The sequence below is a fragment of the Mastigoproctus giganteus genome, chromosome 7 (assembly GCF_048544385.1).
Source record: "Mastigoproctus giganteus isolate SK-2022 chromosome 7, ASM4854438v1, whole genome shotgun sequence".
Classification (NCBI taxonomy): domain Eukaryota; kingdom Metazoa; phylum Arthropoda; class Arachnida; order Uropygi; family Thelyphonidae; genus Mastigoproctus; species Mastigoproctus giganteus.
Window position 1 is genome coordinate 194,324,707 of NC_143581.1, and position 14,648 is coordinate 194,339,354.

A 14,648-nucleotide genomic window follows, 5' to 3' on the forward strand; every position below is an offset into this window, starting at 1 on the left:
CCCTACACACAGTGTGTTGCTAATGCAAATTCAACTCTGTGTGTGTTTTCTTATTCCTACTCGTACTACTCTCCGTTGACAACTGTTAACTCTGTGCAAAGGAATTCCTTTGCACAGATTTAACGAATTAAAAATTTTGCAGGTGATTTACTGCTGGTTAAAAAAAATAACTGATCCTGAGTGGACTTACATGTTATGTTAGAGAGATGGTGTCACTGTAAGGTAATATATAGCAGGATTAATGTAAGGTGCGTAAGCCTAAAAATGTGTACCTTTTCCCGTTTAGTCTATGGTCTCTGTTCATTTGCTTGTTTCGATTTAACGCCAAGGTAACTTAGATCACGAAACATCATTATATCGCGTCTCTAAACCGTTATTGTAATCTCGGTGAATGTGTTTACGGATTATAAAATCGTAGGAGGAAGCCTCCCCTTTAAAGTACGAGGTGCCCTTCAGAAGTCATGAGAATGAACACGCAACAACTGATAATAGTACAAAATTTTCCATCCAGTTGGAAATGGTATTTACACCATTGTTACACACCAACGTTACAACGTTCTGTGTCACGTACATTTTATCGTTTAAAAAGAACTTGAAGAGTTTTCCTCAAGTTTTGTTTCAAGGTTGATTAACAGTTTCAGCTTCAAAAGCACAAATGTTCAGGTGGATTTGAAGATTCAAAGGGGGGGGGGGGACTGTTCTATCGGTTTGACTGACATTTTCTGATCAAGAGCCCAATACTTTACGGACCTTGCTCCCTGAAACTTATTGTTTCCAAAGATTAAATTAAAGTTCAAAAGAAAGATTTAAAGAGGTCTTACGAGTCAAGAGATAATTGACTCATAAGTGCAAAAAAAAAATAATAATAATAAATAAAAAAATAAATTATGTATTCTTTCAAGAATAGCAGAATCACTGAACTCAGTATTAAGGGGAGTACTTTGAAGGATATAATGATGCAGAATTTAGTAATTTAAATGAATCTTTGTTTTTAAATACAGTAGGATCTCGATCATTCGAACTTCTGTTAACTGAAGTGGTGGGGTAAAGCCAAAAAAAAAAAATTAATTAAAAAATTAAATAATAACAAATAAATAATAAAAAAATGGAACTATTAACTAAAAGACAAATTTTTGGCAACAGACACAAAATTACAAATATTTTTTTGTCAAACTTTTATCTAACACATGCAAATATTACCCAAATATTACAAATATGCGCGATCCCGTAATTGACAGTGCATTTCAATGTTTTAGAAAAAAATAATATAATTGCGACAGTTAAAAACCAGAACACTTAATATAATTTTTTAAAATAATAATAAAATAAAATAAAGCTTACTATAAACGGATGGCGACTGGTGCGTTTAAAACTTCGTTTTTAAACAGTTTGATTAAATTTCGTAAAAAAGAGTAAAATTACAAATTTATTAATTTAGTGTGTACTACATATGCTGGACATTTTATACTTACTATCATATTGTATTTTGTTTAATGAAACCTTTTGAATACTATTCTGTACATGGGTACTTTTTTATTGCAACTACTTTAAATAATGAATACTTTATAATGATAAATAAATCCCATGACTCAATTAAAAAGATAAAAAGGTTGGGTTTCTATTATCCCATATTTCCGGTATCTGAGGTGGTCTTGTCTCGTTAACTTCGGATAAATCGAGGTTTCACTAAATTTAGGCCTGACGTAGCCGAGTGGTCAGGAGCGTGAGTGCAGTCGCACACACTCTTTGAGTGAACCGGGGTTCAAGCCCGTGAATGCTAAATACGATTAACATTTGTATTGATTGATTTATTGTAAACATCACTGACCCGTAGTCGTGCCGGAGTATAAACAAGAACATTTTTTAGGCCTGACTTAACAGCCGAGTGGTCAGGAGAGCGAGTGCAGTAGCACACGCTCTTTGAGTGATCCGGGGCTCAAGCCTGTGACTGCTAATACGATTAACATTTGTATTGATTGATTTATTGTAAACTCCACTGACCTGGTGGTCGTGTCGAAGTATAAACAAGAATATTATAATATTTCGGTAACATCTAGTATGCTGATCCCTTTATTCTATATCGTATTGTAAACCATCATGGAGTAAATAATTATTAATTCTATATGATTGACCAGATCAAAGGTAATATTCTAGAATTCATGAAGTCGCTTCTAACGACTAGAGTCCTTCACCTGACCGTGAATAAAAAATCTTTCACAAGGAAGTTAGTGTTGGTATTCCTCAAGGTTCAGTTCTATCCCTGCTCCTCTTTACGGTTGCAATTAATCCATTATTGTTCGAGAAAACGGAATTTATTAGCTACACAGATGATTTGAAGCTCCTCTATCGGATCCGCGAGACCAACAGATTTAATATTTCTTCCGAAACTATTATCAACAGCCTAAAGAATCCAATTACATACCTAGCACAATTCTCTCCAAAGATAAAATAAATTTGAACAAATGGGTTCTCACTAAAATCACACCCAACTCAGCTAAACCTGGAAATCAGTGGAATGCCCATCCCTCCAGTAATCAAGCACAGAGATATCGGGGTCATCTTTGACTCTAAACTCAGTTTTTAACACCATGTTGCAGAAATCAAAAAGATCTGCAGGTCTAGATGGCTTGCCAAACAGTATGTTCTTTGTCATCGAGTGTGAGAACACGCTTCAATACATATACCGGTTTCTTCAGCCAGTGATCTGAAATCTGGGCGTCGGCAACGAAAACCACGCTAAAAACCATATCATATGATGAGCATCGGCTACTTCGTTAGATCCTTCCCCCTCCCCCACTTCAGAAATAACAAAACTACTAAACTTCTCAAAAGTTTCAGACTGGATCTTCGCCCTCCACATACTCGCAACAATAAAAATGATAGCGGGCGAAATAAATACACCAAGTTTTTGGCAGATATGTAATTGGAGGATCCCCTCGAAACCCCTAAAAACCCTCCCTTCTCTTCAGTCTGTGGCTTGGAGGCGCAGGAAAGTCGACAGGTTCTTATCCGTGGAGATACTCCAAAACGTTCAGGATATAGATGCAGACTTCAAGAAGTTCATTGAGGATAAATCCTACAGAAAACGTGTCATCAGGGAATAGTTTTCGTCTTCAGCTGAGTGATTGCCAATGTAATACTATGAGCTGTGCTCTTGCATAGACCAAGCTAGCCTGCCAAACCTATCGAGCATGATAATTTCATGCTCATAGGAGTTGTAAAAAAAAATAAAATAAAATAAAAAATAACTTGTTATAATGGCTAATCACGTTAGCGTTTTTATTATGTAAAACCCCTAGCATTGTTGCTGTTATGGGTATTGTATCTGCCCTCCATGTAAGACCTTATTTCTTTTCGCTGATTGCAATAAAGATATTATATATAACCTATATATTTGATACTCTTTTAAGTACTTGCCATGATACGTATATAGCAATAAGTATAATCCGTTGTGAATACGGATCGATGAGGTAACAAGTAGCTTCACGACTGTCGCTCTCTGTGATTGCTGCGGTTTTCTGACAGAGAAATCAGAGCAATCCAATTCACTATTTCTGACTTGACGCGTAAATGTGAGTGCTGTACATCTAACTGGTCTTTGTGTCTGTGTTTACATAGCTGAGCGAAAAGCAATTCAGACCGTGATGTGTGCTGACATTAACAGCTGCGATCATGAAAGCGCTCCATCTACAGCGGCGTTCTTAATAGTTTAGTCGCAGGCATGTTTTCTCTTCGTGTTTTCGCAATAACACGTACGATGGAAAAGGAGTTTACGTTAGCAGTTTGAGAAGTCACGATGTCTCTGAATTACTTATGTGTCATTTGTAGACATCTTATCGTAGTAAATTTCAACACATCAAACATATTTGGTGACATTATCAGTTTATAGAGTCTCCATGATCCTTTGAAAGGTTTTGTATGTGCTTTTGTCTTTATTTGTTTGTCTGTATGCAGTAAGTCATCGATTCATTCTGTCTTATACGTGATTTGATAAGCAAAAGAAAAGAGAAAGAATCAGTGCGCTTGCGAATAAATAAATAAATCTGTTTATATTACGGAAGTCACATAGGATCAGAGGAGTTTACAAGATAGGTAAAACACGAGCATTGCCGTATTTTGTGGCATGGATTCGAACACGCGATGTGGCAGTTTTGCCACTGGCGCAGGAAGATAGTAAAGAAACAGTGTCACTACATCCTAAGTAGCTATCCATCAAGCACGTTTCTGATTGCCCTCCCCCCCACTTTTCAACGAAGCCAAGGAAACCGATAAAGAAGCAGAGAATACACATACATTTCCAGAGGGATTAGAATTAGTAAATTTCTCATTGTTCCAAGTTCCAGGAAGATAAATATATATATATATATAATTAAGTAATAATTTATACGTTTATTATTAATGCTTACATTTATTTTTGTGTAATTTAATGTATTATGCTTCTATTTTAATTTTTGTTTCGAAACTATTATGAGTGAAAACATATTTTTGTTTTAATACATCCAAGCCTCATTCTCTGCGCCGCAATGAGTAAACCAGATTTGCTACTTAGTGCATCGATTTCATATTGTGGAGACATTTCGCCACAATATGCCTCGGTATTACACTACTCTAAATAAATAAATAAACACTACTCTAATGGAAAAGTGTATATATATATATATATATATATATATATATATATATATATATATATGTAGCCCTCGTTTTGCGCTGGTCCGATTTGCGCCGATTCGCAATAGCGCCGATCACTAATCACAACGCCATTTTTATTTTTTTTATTTTTGCAAATTTTTTATAAATTGAAAGTTTAAAATCGTCAGACAAAATTTATCGGCATCATACTGTGCTATTCACTGTTCACGTGATTTAGCACAATCTGAGGCAATCAGCAATTAGCACATGCGTATCAGAGACAAGAAAGATTCCCGCCCCCTCAAAGTAACCAATCGTGGATGAGGGTAGTAAAATAGAACAGATACGAGCACTCCAAAGCAAAGCCACACCACTAACAAAAAGTAATCTTAACCAGATTATATAGACGAATAATGAACTATGGAACTATGAATTATATCACATACAGTAGTGGGTGGATTTGCTAACCTGCGCCTGTGCTGCCATCCATAGTTCATTATTCGTCTATATAATCTGGTTAAGATTACTTTTTGTTAGTGGTGTGGCTTTGCTTTGGAGTGCTCGTATCTGTTCTATTTTTAATTTTCGCTGCATCAGGACCACTGCTATTCAAGTTCTCTGCATCGGCGGTTCGATCTGGGGATCGGGTGGCGGACTGATCTTTCGATCGACTCGCCTTTGCGGCGATTTGTCTAGTGATCGAAATGCGGCGATTCCCTGACCCTTATCGACCTTGTGGTCCTCTATTGAGATGGGGGCGCAGTGGTCAGTCTATTTTTGGTTTAGTTTCGTTTAATTTTATTGTAGTGGTTTACACCTCCGTTGGTGATATTTCACACAAATTTGGACCTGGTGCCCGTCAGAGGGAGCGCGGTTAAATTTCCATTTAATTGGCATTCGAAATTTAATGGATTATTATTTTATTACATTTAGATGGTCTAAATTATTTTAGAGAGTTTCTGCTGCAATATTTTTACTTTTGTTACCCCTCTCTTCCCTGTTGGTTTGAGCGTTATGTTTAATTTTGACTATTTTCGCTCTTCTGTCTTGCCATGCTTATGGCATTATTATTATTTTTTTAAAAATTTTTATTCTAATTTATTTTTATTGTTATATATATTTTTTTATTATTTTTTTAATGTTTCTTGTTATCCATATCCATGTTTAACCATTTTTGGGGGATCTCATAATTATTTTACTTACTGTAAAATAATGATGTAAACCTTGCATCTCACATTGTTGATATACGAGGTGTGACTATTGAATAATGAGACTGCTGCAATAAAATAAATATAATGAAATATTTCGTACCTTGGTCTTGCACAGTGTTCGACTCTTCCAAGCACAGAAAGATTTTTGGAAAGTAATCTTCAGTAAGCCCGTTTGACGCTTCGGTCGTTTTTTCTAATTGTCTTCAATGGACTGAAAATGTGTTCCCTTAAGTACATTTTGACCAGAAACTGGCGAAGAGAGAGCGTGTTGTGCGCTGCATCATTGTCTTGATGGAGCATCCAACCATCCTTCCACAATTCAGGTCTCTTCCTTGTCAGCACTTCAATGTAGTATGTTTGATTGACAATATAATATCGTGGGACGTATTCAGCCATAATAATTCCTTTAATATCGAAGAAAAGTATGGTTTTGATTTTGGCATTCTTGCTATTTTTTTGGTTCTGGGAGATTGTTTTACCTTTCATTGCATTTGCCGTCTTTTAGTTTCTTGGTCGTACTGGAGCAGCCAACTTTCATCTGAAGGAATTGCAATACTCAAAGTCTGGATCTTCTTAAATTTTTTTTTCAAAGCATCTTCACAAACTTGAAGTCTTTTCATTTTTTCATCTTCATTAAAAATTCTTGGCAAAATCTAAGAATATCCAAGGATTTTTAATCTTCATTAATGCAACTGATGCAACATTCTAATGCTTAAACTTTGATCACTTCTAATCAGTTTCCTCATTTGGTCCACATTTTCATCGGTTGTCATGAATACCGAACACTGGTAGTTCGTATACCTTCTCTTTCCTTCTAAAAATATGCCATTCAGGCACACTTTCTCTCGACATATATCTTCCCCATAAACTTAATGTAACCAACTCATAAGTTTCAGTTGGTGTTTTCTTTAGTTTTGTTAAAAAAAAAAAATTTGAGGTGGATTCGTTGTTCGATTCTTTTGTTTGTCATTTTTCCGGCAAACTGCAAAAATACAAGATAATAAAAGCCTAACTCACTGCAAAGCGAATGAACGTTGGAATGTAACTTGGCAGACAACTAGGAAAAGGTTCAAGGTCAATGGATGTGCCTTTGTTTCACAGGTGGCGCTTGGTGTGAGTGGTTGTACGCAGTCTCGTTATTTAGTAGTCACACCGTGTATCTTGTCACTGGGTTGTTCAAGTTTTCACAATGTCCACTCACCCAACAATGAGACCCCAGAAAGAGTCGAATCTCGGGTATACATAGTGGCATGCACTTTAAATGAGTAGCAATTACTTCTCCATTGGGCAGTGTTATTATTATTATTATTTAGATAGTGCATTACCTTGGCAACTCTGGAGAAATGTCTCCACAATATAAAATCGTTACACTAAATAGCAAACCTGGTTTGCTTTTTTTTTTTTTTTTTTCTACGTCTTTTGCTATAAATTTACATGAGTTTACGTTCAGTTTATTTGAAAATAGGATTCGATTTATGTGATTTCGATATAAACGACGAGTTTGAGGAATGAATTACCACCACTGGCTCAGGACTCTATGCTCCCATGTATAACTTTATATTAAGTTTTTTTGGGGGGTGGGGAGTGAGGGAGAACATCAGTGAACTTTGCCATGGGCTGTCCTACTCCTAGTTACATTACAGTTGGAGATGAAGCTGTACAAAACAGTGGGCATCACGAAATTTGTGGTGATAGGTTTCATGGCACAATACGGGTTTTGTCGTTATCCTTTAGGGTAATGTCTCTCAACCTTTGTTTATAACGCGATCCATCATTTTATAAGTTGTTGTATTTACGTAAATAGAAAAATTCATTGTTTTGGTTCTGAATATTTCATATACAAATTAAAAAAAAAAGTACTTGTCCATTATTATATTATATTATTAGTGCGATCCTTGTGCTTTATCAAAAATTTCGCGATTAACCCAGATTTTTCTGCGATCCGACCCATAGAAAAATTGAACGATGAGGCTCTTTCTGCATCTCAACGGTAATAGAATGTTCCTAGACACAATATCATTACGTACTGAGCGAAACATGTTCAGGGATAGTTTGAAGAGTGCTCCAAATATGTATGCATTCTTAGCCCTTACAATTCCTGATTTGAATCAAATTTAGAATCTGTGAGATCATTTGGAAAGGTATCATAGAATGACACTAGCTGCTTACAAATGAAGAGCATGCCGAAATGGAGTAACATCATCATGGACATCTGTGCTCCTCTTTACCAAGTCAGTAATAAATTTTCTATTTATACTCCGATACGACCATACGGCCAGAGAGAATACAAGAAACATCACGTATTTAGCAGTCACGGGCTTCAACCCCGGTCACTCAAAGCACGTGTACTTATATACAAATTTTTTAAAAAAAGTACTTGTCCATTATTATATTATAATTATATAATATGCCGTAGCCCTTACTAAGGATGATTGATGCTGTCATTGTTACCAAAGGAATATTAACTTCGTTAACTGTATTTTCGTATATTTTGTTCAGCGGTGTATTAGTGGACTTAGGCAATAATTTAAATCAGTCTTAATTCCTAATAATATTGACGTAATCTGAATTTCATTCCATAACAGTTTTAGTTACTTCACAATTCCCAAGCTTCTGTTAACATTCCCCTAAATCTCATTTGACAAACTACAGAAGATGAAATCATTTAATGCAGTTGTAGTTCCGCCACAAACAGATAGCCAGAATCGATTAGTATTCTTCATTACCCACTTAGTAAATTAACTTGTTAGCCGTTATTTTTAACGTTTCCTATTTGCAGAAATAAGCTCCTCGAAAAATCTGAAATATTATCATTACCCGTAATTCAACTTACTTTTGACATCTACTCTTTTTCTGACATTCATTTTAAACGCAAATTATATATGGTTTATCTTGTACTCTATATATATTTTTTTTTTTTCTCTCTCTCTCTCTTCCCAGCTTCGGAAAGCGTTCAGGTGGCAGCGGCCGGAGGATGAACGAGTGCCTCATACTAGAGCCATCCGAAATGATTGTGGTAAGTTGAACCTTAAAATTTTTATACAGTCGGACCTCCTGAATAAGACAGTCCATTATCCGACACCATCCATTTTTAGATTATGTTTAGGATAGTTTGAAGAGCGCTCTAAATGAGCAAATTCGGCAAAACCATTAAGAATCTGAAATTTTGCCAAAGCGTCCTTGGAGCTTACTGTGCTTGCTGGAGATTTTCCCTCATCGGAAAAGCAACTTGCATCCGTTTATATTTGTCCATAGGCTACCTAGAAGAACAGGAAGTCCCCCAGGGGAGGCATGGCCTTCCAGAACGTATACATTGGTTTTTATCTCTTGTGAAAAAAGTGGATTGTCAATGACCTTCGAATAGCGACTTCGGTAAAGCAATTGAGTGAAACTTTTCGTCTTTCTTTTTCCGAAGTATACAGATTGCAGTATATTTTGGAAGGGTAATAATGTAATTTATTTTTACTGCATTATATTATGCAATGTGCTTTACTTTCCTGTCACGATTAAAAGTTCATACGGATTTTTAGGATACAATTGAAGCATACGTAAAAAAAAAAAAAAATGTTAAAAAAATACTATTGGAAATGAAGTTCTAATGGACGATGCCATCTGTATTTCACCACACTAGCAGCAAAATGTTTTGTTAGTAGAGGCTTCAGTGTGTGCGGCACAGGTCTACAGGTTGATAACCAATGAACTGATCGTTTGGTGTTATACATAAGTCAATTTTTAGTCGCAGGCCAACAACCGGTCCAAAAATGGCTCTTATTCCGGAGAGAAAGCAGAACAAGCAAACTGGTCTCTGAGGTTTGTTGTTATCTGTAAGTTTGTGCAACTCATTTGCTCAATTCGTATGCCTTTCGCAGTCGATGCAAATCCAAACGAATGTTTTCATCGCTTATATTGAACCTTTCCTCCAAGCGCCTGGTATGTTTGGCTCGAATCGGACTCAAAAACATTTTCAATCCGTCTTCATCAGTGTTGGTCCTACGCCCCTCACGGGATGCATTATCAAGTGCTTTATCACCCGATAAATTTTTGAAACGATTTTTGATCTGTGTTTTCACTCACTATATTACCATCTCCAATGCTGTGCATATCTTACGGACTGCTTGTGTAGCTGTTGTGCCCGGTTTATACTCATAAAATAAACATGCTCGAATAACTAATTGAGCAGCCGTCTTTTCGTCACTTTTCACTGTTTTACCGATCTGAACTTCATGCATTCCAGACATCGGCTGACTCAGTGCAATGACGGATAATCGCCATTTACAGCGGCTTTCACATAATTTTTGTCAAAATAATTAGCCTTGAAAAAAAACCGAACTTCTTTGGTCATCTACTACAATAAGTTGCAGGTACAGTAATTGCAGTATTTTATGCAGCGTTTCTGATGACAGTAATAAGACCTCACGAATTCCGGTAAATTACAAGACCTAGCATGGATCAGGTCCCGAAGCTTGCCGATTTGGGAGACTCAGCTTAATACCATCTAGTGTTGTTCATTATTTCTGGCGTTTATACGCATTATTGGAATTATATTAAGCTGTTCAACGTTTGTGTTACTAATATATATATTTAATGGTGACATGGCATAAAAACTGAAAAAAACACGAACGTTACGTTACATGACCTCATAGTGAAGACGTTCATATTTAGGTCATAGCGTATTACAAACTGTATTTGAAGATTCGCTTGTATCATGTTATTATAACTGCGTGCAGTGGGCTTTTCATTATTCAGATAGCGTAGAGAGAGTATTATCATTGATCCCGTTCTCTCCCCCCGAATGCCCAACTTGTCGTGTAAAGTGACCTCTCTTGTCATACTCTCGAACTTGTTTTAAAGACACTAGAATGCGTATGTTTAGCCGGTGTCGTCATATTGGCATGCGACTGCCCTTGTGTTATTTTAATCATTCGTTTGATACTTTGCCCGAAAGTACTTGAAAGGATGACCGTGTCACCACATCGGTCTGCGGACGATGAGGAATTTCTGATAAACTACTCACCTAAACAAGAGTCTGGGCATAAGTTAGCGGTTTCTACAGCTGTGTGCCAATTCAGTAGTATCGGTGGCTTCACAAGCTAAGCTCTTGGAGTATCACATACATAGTTTGGGAGGGTAATCCATCGCCGGGTGTTGACCTATGTTTTGAATAATCTCCTGTTGGCTCGCCCCTCTCCCTCCTCCTTTTGTTGTACTCTTAGGGTGTCTTGGCTGTGCTCGTAACTGGAAAATTAGCAGCTTGACTACGGTTCATCTGGTAAGTAAAAATTCATGTTCTTTAAATATGTTGTTTGTGGATTGAGTATAACCGAGAAAAAATCTACAGTTGGTAACTGGTTAAAACAGCTTGTTAAAGAGATAAATTCCATGCATTAATAATATTATTGTTGTTTCTCTTATATTATTTCTCCCTGATTGGGGGATTCCACTCTGTTACGGGTACTGCTACCAAGTACACAGGGTGGTTGTAATGTCTGGTGTTACTGTCGGTTGAGGAAATCTCTGACTATCCTACAGGTGTTCAGGATTCCGACTTTCTCGAGTTCCTTGTAGGTGTTCTCTGGGAGACCTATTGCTGCTAGGCTGCTATGTAGAGGCTTTGGTACCATACCGGTGGTTGGCACAATGATTGGGATGGTTGATACTTCTTCCATATGCCGCATCTCTTTGATCTCATGTCTCAGGTTCTTGTACTTCCTAATTTTTTCCTCATGGATTTTCTGGACATTGCTAGTGTTGGGCACTGCTATGTCAATCAGGTAGGTAGCCTTTTCCACCTTGTCCACAAGGGTTATGTCCTGTCTTTTGTGCGGGATGGTCTTATCCGTTATTATGGCTCGGTCCCAGTACAGCTTGTGGGTTCGGGTCTCTAGTACTGCCTGGGATTCGTAGTATGGTACACGTTCTTTGGTCAACTGGTATTTCCTCGCTAGCTTCTGATGTATTATCCTGGCTACCTGGTCGTGTCTATGAGTGTATTCAGTCTGGGTGATCACCTTGCACCCGCGGTGATGTGTTGGATCGTTACTGAGGCCAGTTGGCATCGTCGACTTGTGTTATCTGACATTCCGGGCTCCTTTGAGATGTATTTTCTATTGTTTCTGGTGTTGATTACCTGGTCTAAGATGGCCAGCATGAATCCTTCAGTCTCGGGGAAGAGCGTCCCGCTTATGAGCCATGCATTGGAAGCAATATTATCGATGTGATCTTGGTGGAGGTCATTGTAGTGTCTGCCATGGAGTGTCTTCTTTGCCCATCTTTCTATCTTCATTTCTTGTACAGTTTGGACGGGAGGGGTTTACTCGCTTAGGTTGAGTGGGGTATACCACTTATCTACCTTCCTTATGGCCTGGTGGAGTGATGCTGTGTTGTTCTCGAAGTAATATTTCAGGTTAACTATCGCTGTTTTCTGCTGTTCTGTCAGGTCTATCAGGTCCCTTCCTCCCTCTTTCCGAGGTATTGTTATTCTCTCTCCACTGCTGATTTCCGGTGGTGTTGGCGACTCTTGGTCATCATTGTCCTTGTCTTTCGCATGATATCTTCTAGCTCGGTGTTAGTCCAATCTATGACCCCGAATGTGTGTGTTATTACTGGAGCTGCATATGTGTTTATGGCTTTAACTGTGTTCCCTCCGTTCAATTTTGCTTTCAGCAGGCTTCTGAGTTTCTGATGATATTTTTCGGTCAGGCACTTCTTGATTTCCTTGTGTTCCAACTGCTCAGCCTGCATCATCCCCAAGTATTTGTAGGCCTCTCCCTCCGCCATGGCTTCGACCTCTTTACCACTCTGCAGCTGGTAGTTTCGGTTGACTAATTTTCCCTGACGCAATCCGTGGGTCTTGCATTTGTCTAGACCAAATTCCATCCTAATATCCTTGCTGAATTCTTCGGTGATCTGGAGTAGTTGTTGAAGGTGGTTCTCGCGTAGAGCTTGATGTCATCCATGTACATCAGGTGGGTGAGGGTGTACAGGTTCTTTCTTCCTTCTTTGAGGTTATATCCATACTTGCTGCCGTTGAGCATGGTGGATAGCGGGTTGAGTGCTAGACAGAACCATAGTGGGCTCAGAGCATCTCCATGAAAGATTCCTCTCCTGATGGTGATTGGCCTGGTTGTGATGTTTTCGACCTTAATGGTGGTACCACATTTCGCCATCGTTTCTCCTAGGAAGTTTGTCACTATCGGATTAACTTTGTAGATTTTCAGCGCCTCTGTTAGCCAGCTATGAGGCACAGAGTCGAAGGCCTTGCGGTAATCGATGTAGGCTGTGTACATGTTGTGGCGCTTCTTGTATGCTTGCTCAAAAACCGCAGCATCTATGGTTAATTGCTCCTTGCATTCTTTGCTCAGCCGCTTCCATCCTTTCTGCTGTTCGGCCATTATGCTCTGGCTCTCCAAGTGGTCTGTTATCTTCCTAGTTATGCAGCTGGTCAGGATCTTGTACATTGTTGGGAGGCACGTGATTGGCCTATATTTCGCCGGGTTTCTTGTATCTTCGTCTTTAGGCTTCAGATATGTGATTCCTTGAGTGAGAAACTTCGGGATTGTCTCTGGGTGCCTTATCATTTGGGTGAACTACTCTGCCAGGTGCTCGTGTGTGCAAGTGAGCTTCTTGTACCAGTAGTTGTGGACGTTATCTATTCCTGAAGTTCGCCATTTGTGAGAGTTCTTGATCGTCTGTTTTACTTCTTCCCGAATCTCCCATCCTCATTTCTTGTACATCCTTGGTTTTCTTGTGTTCTAGTTCTATCCAGGCGGCTGTTATGTTTTTCTTCTCTGGTGGTCCGTTCCCTTGTTTCCCGTCTTCTCCTTGATTCCTGTAGCAACCTCTTTGGTCCTCATCGAAAATTCGGTTGTTTATTTTCCTCTTGGAGTTCTCTTTGTATCGGCATAGTCTCTGGCTGAGTGCAAGGAGGTTCTGCTTCAATGTGTCCAAGTACTATTCTCTGATTTTTTATCTTATGTTTGCTGTGGACGCTGTCTTTCTTGAGGATGCTCTTCGCTTTTCCAATTAATTTCTTACTCCTATTGCCCCGTTGGTACTGTGTCAATTGGCCTATCTTGACTCTTAATTCTTCTATCTTCTGCTGAAGTCTTCTTTCCCAAGCTGGTGGTTCCTTCTGTTTTTGGTTCTTCTGCTGCTGGTCTCTCGGTTCTCTTCCATTAATCCTCGTAGCTGCTACCGCAGCACAATACACGGCCGTATGGATGGCCTCCAGTGTTGCACCATTGCTGTCGAGGTAATGCGGTATTATGTGCCGATTCAGGTGGTCTGTGACTCTTCACAAGGTTCTATTCGGCCTCTGCTTCGGTATCACGTGAGTCTTTGTGGGGTCCATTCCTTCGAATTCTGTTAGGGCCTTCTTTCACTCGTACTCTATTCTGGATATCATGACCACATCTGTTTCCACTTCAGCTGCTGTGGGTTGTATTTCCTCTTGCTCTTCTGCCTCTGGTTCGGCGGTGGTATGTTCTTGAGTGAGAAACTTCGTTATTATTATTATTATTATTATTATTACTCTGGAAGTAGACTTTTCAATAGTGAGAATTTGAAAACCACACATCATTGAGATATTAATTAATTTGATTTTGTTTTTTATGGTTTAATTATCATTACCTCTTTCAACTTCAGTAGTATGTTTTGTTACTTAAATTCTGTATTTTAGCAAACGCAGTTTCATTCCATAAATTTTTGCTTCAAAGCGGTTTTGATTGCTATTTGAAACAATCTACAGTGTGTTAGTTGTCTGACGGCACCAAGAGTTCCCCCCATGTTATCCATCTATGGACAAAT

The 14,648-nt window shown here is 38.4% G+C and overlaps 1 protein-coding gene across 4 annotated transcripts in view; it reads left to right on the forward strand.

Annotated features, from left to right (window-relative positions):
• Positions 1-14,648, forward strand: part of LOC150083512 (rap guanine nucleotide exchange factor 2-like) — a 471,197-nt gene that overhangs the window by 208,878 nt on the left and 247,671 nt on the right. For all 4 annotated transcript variants that reach the window (XM_090378045.1, XM_090378046.1, XM_090378048.1 and 1 more), the window contains one exon: positions 8,784-8,859. In XM_090378045.1, coding sequence (XP_090234171.1) covers positions 8,784-8,859 — 76 coding nt within the window. The remainder of the gene's footprint in view (positions 1-8,783; positions 8,860-14,648) is intronic.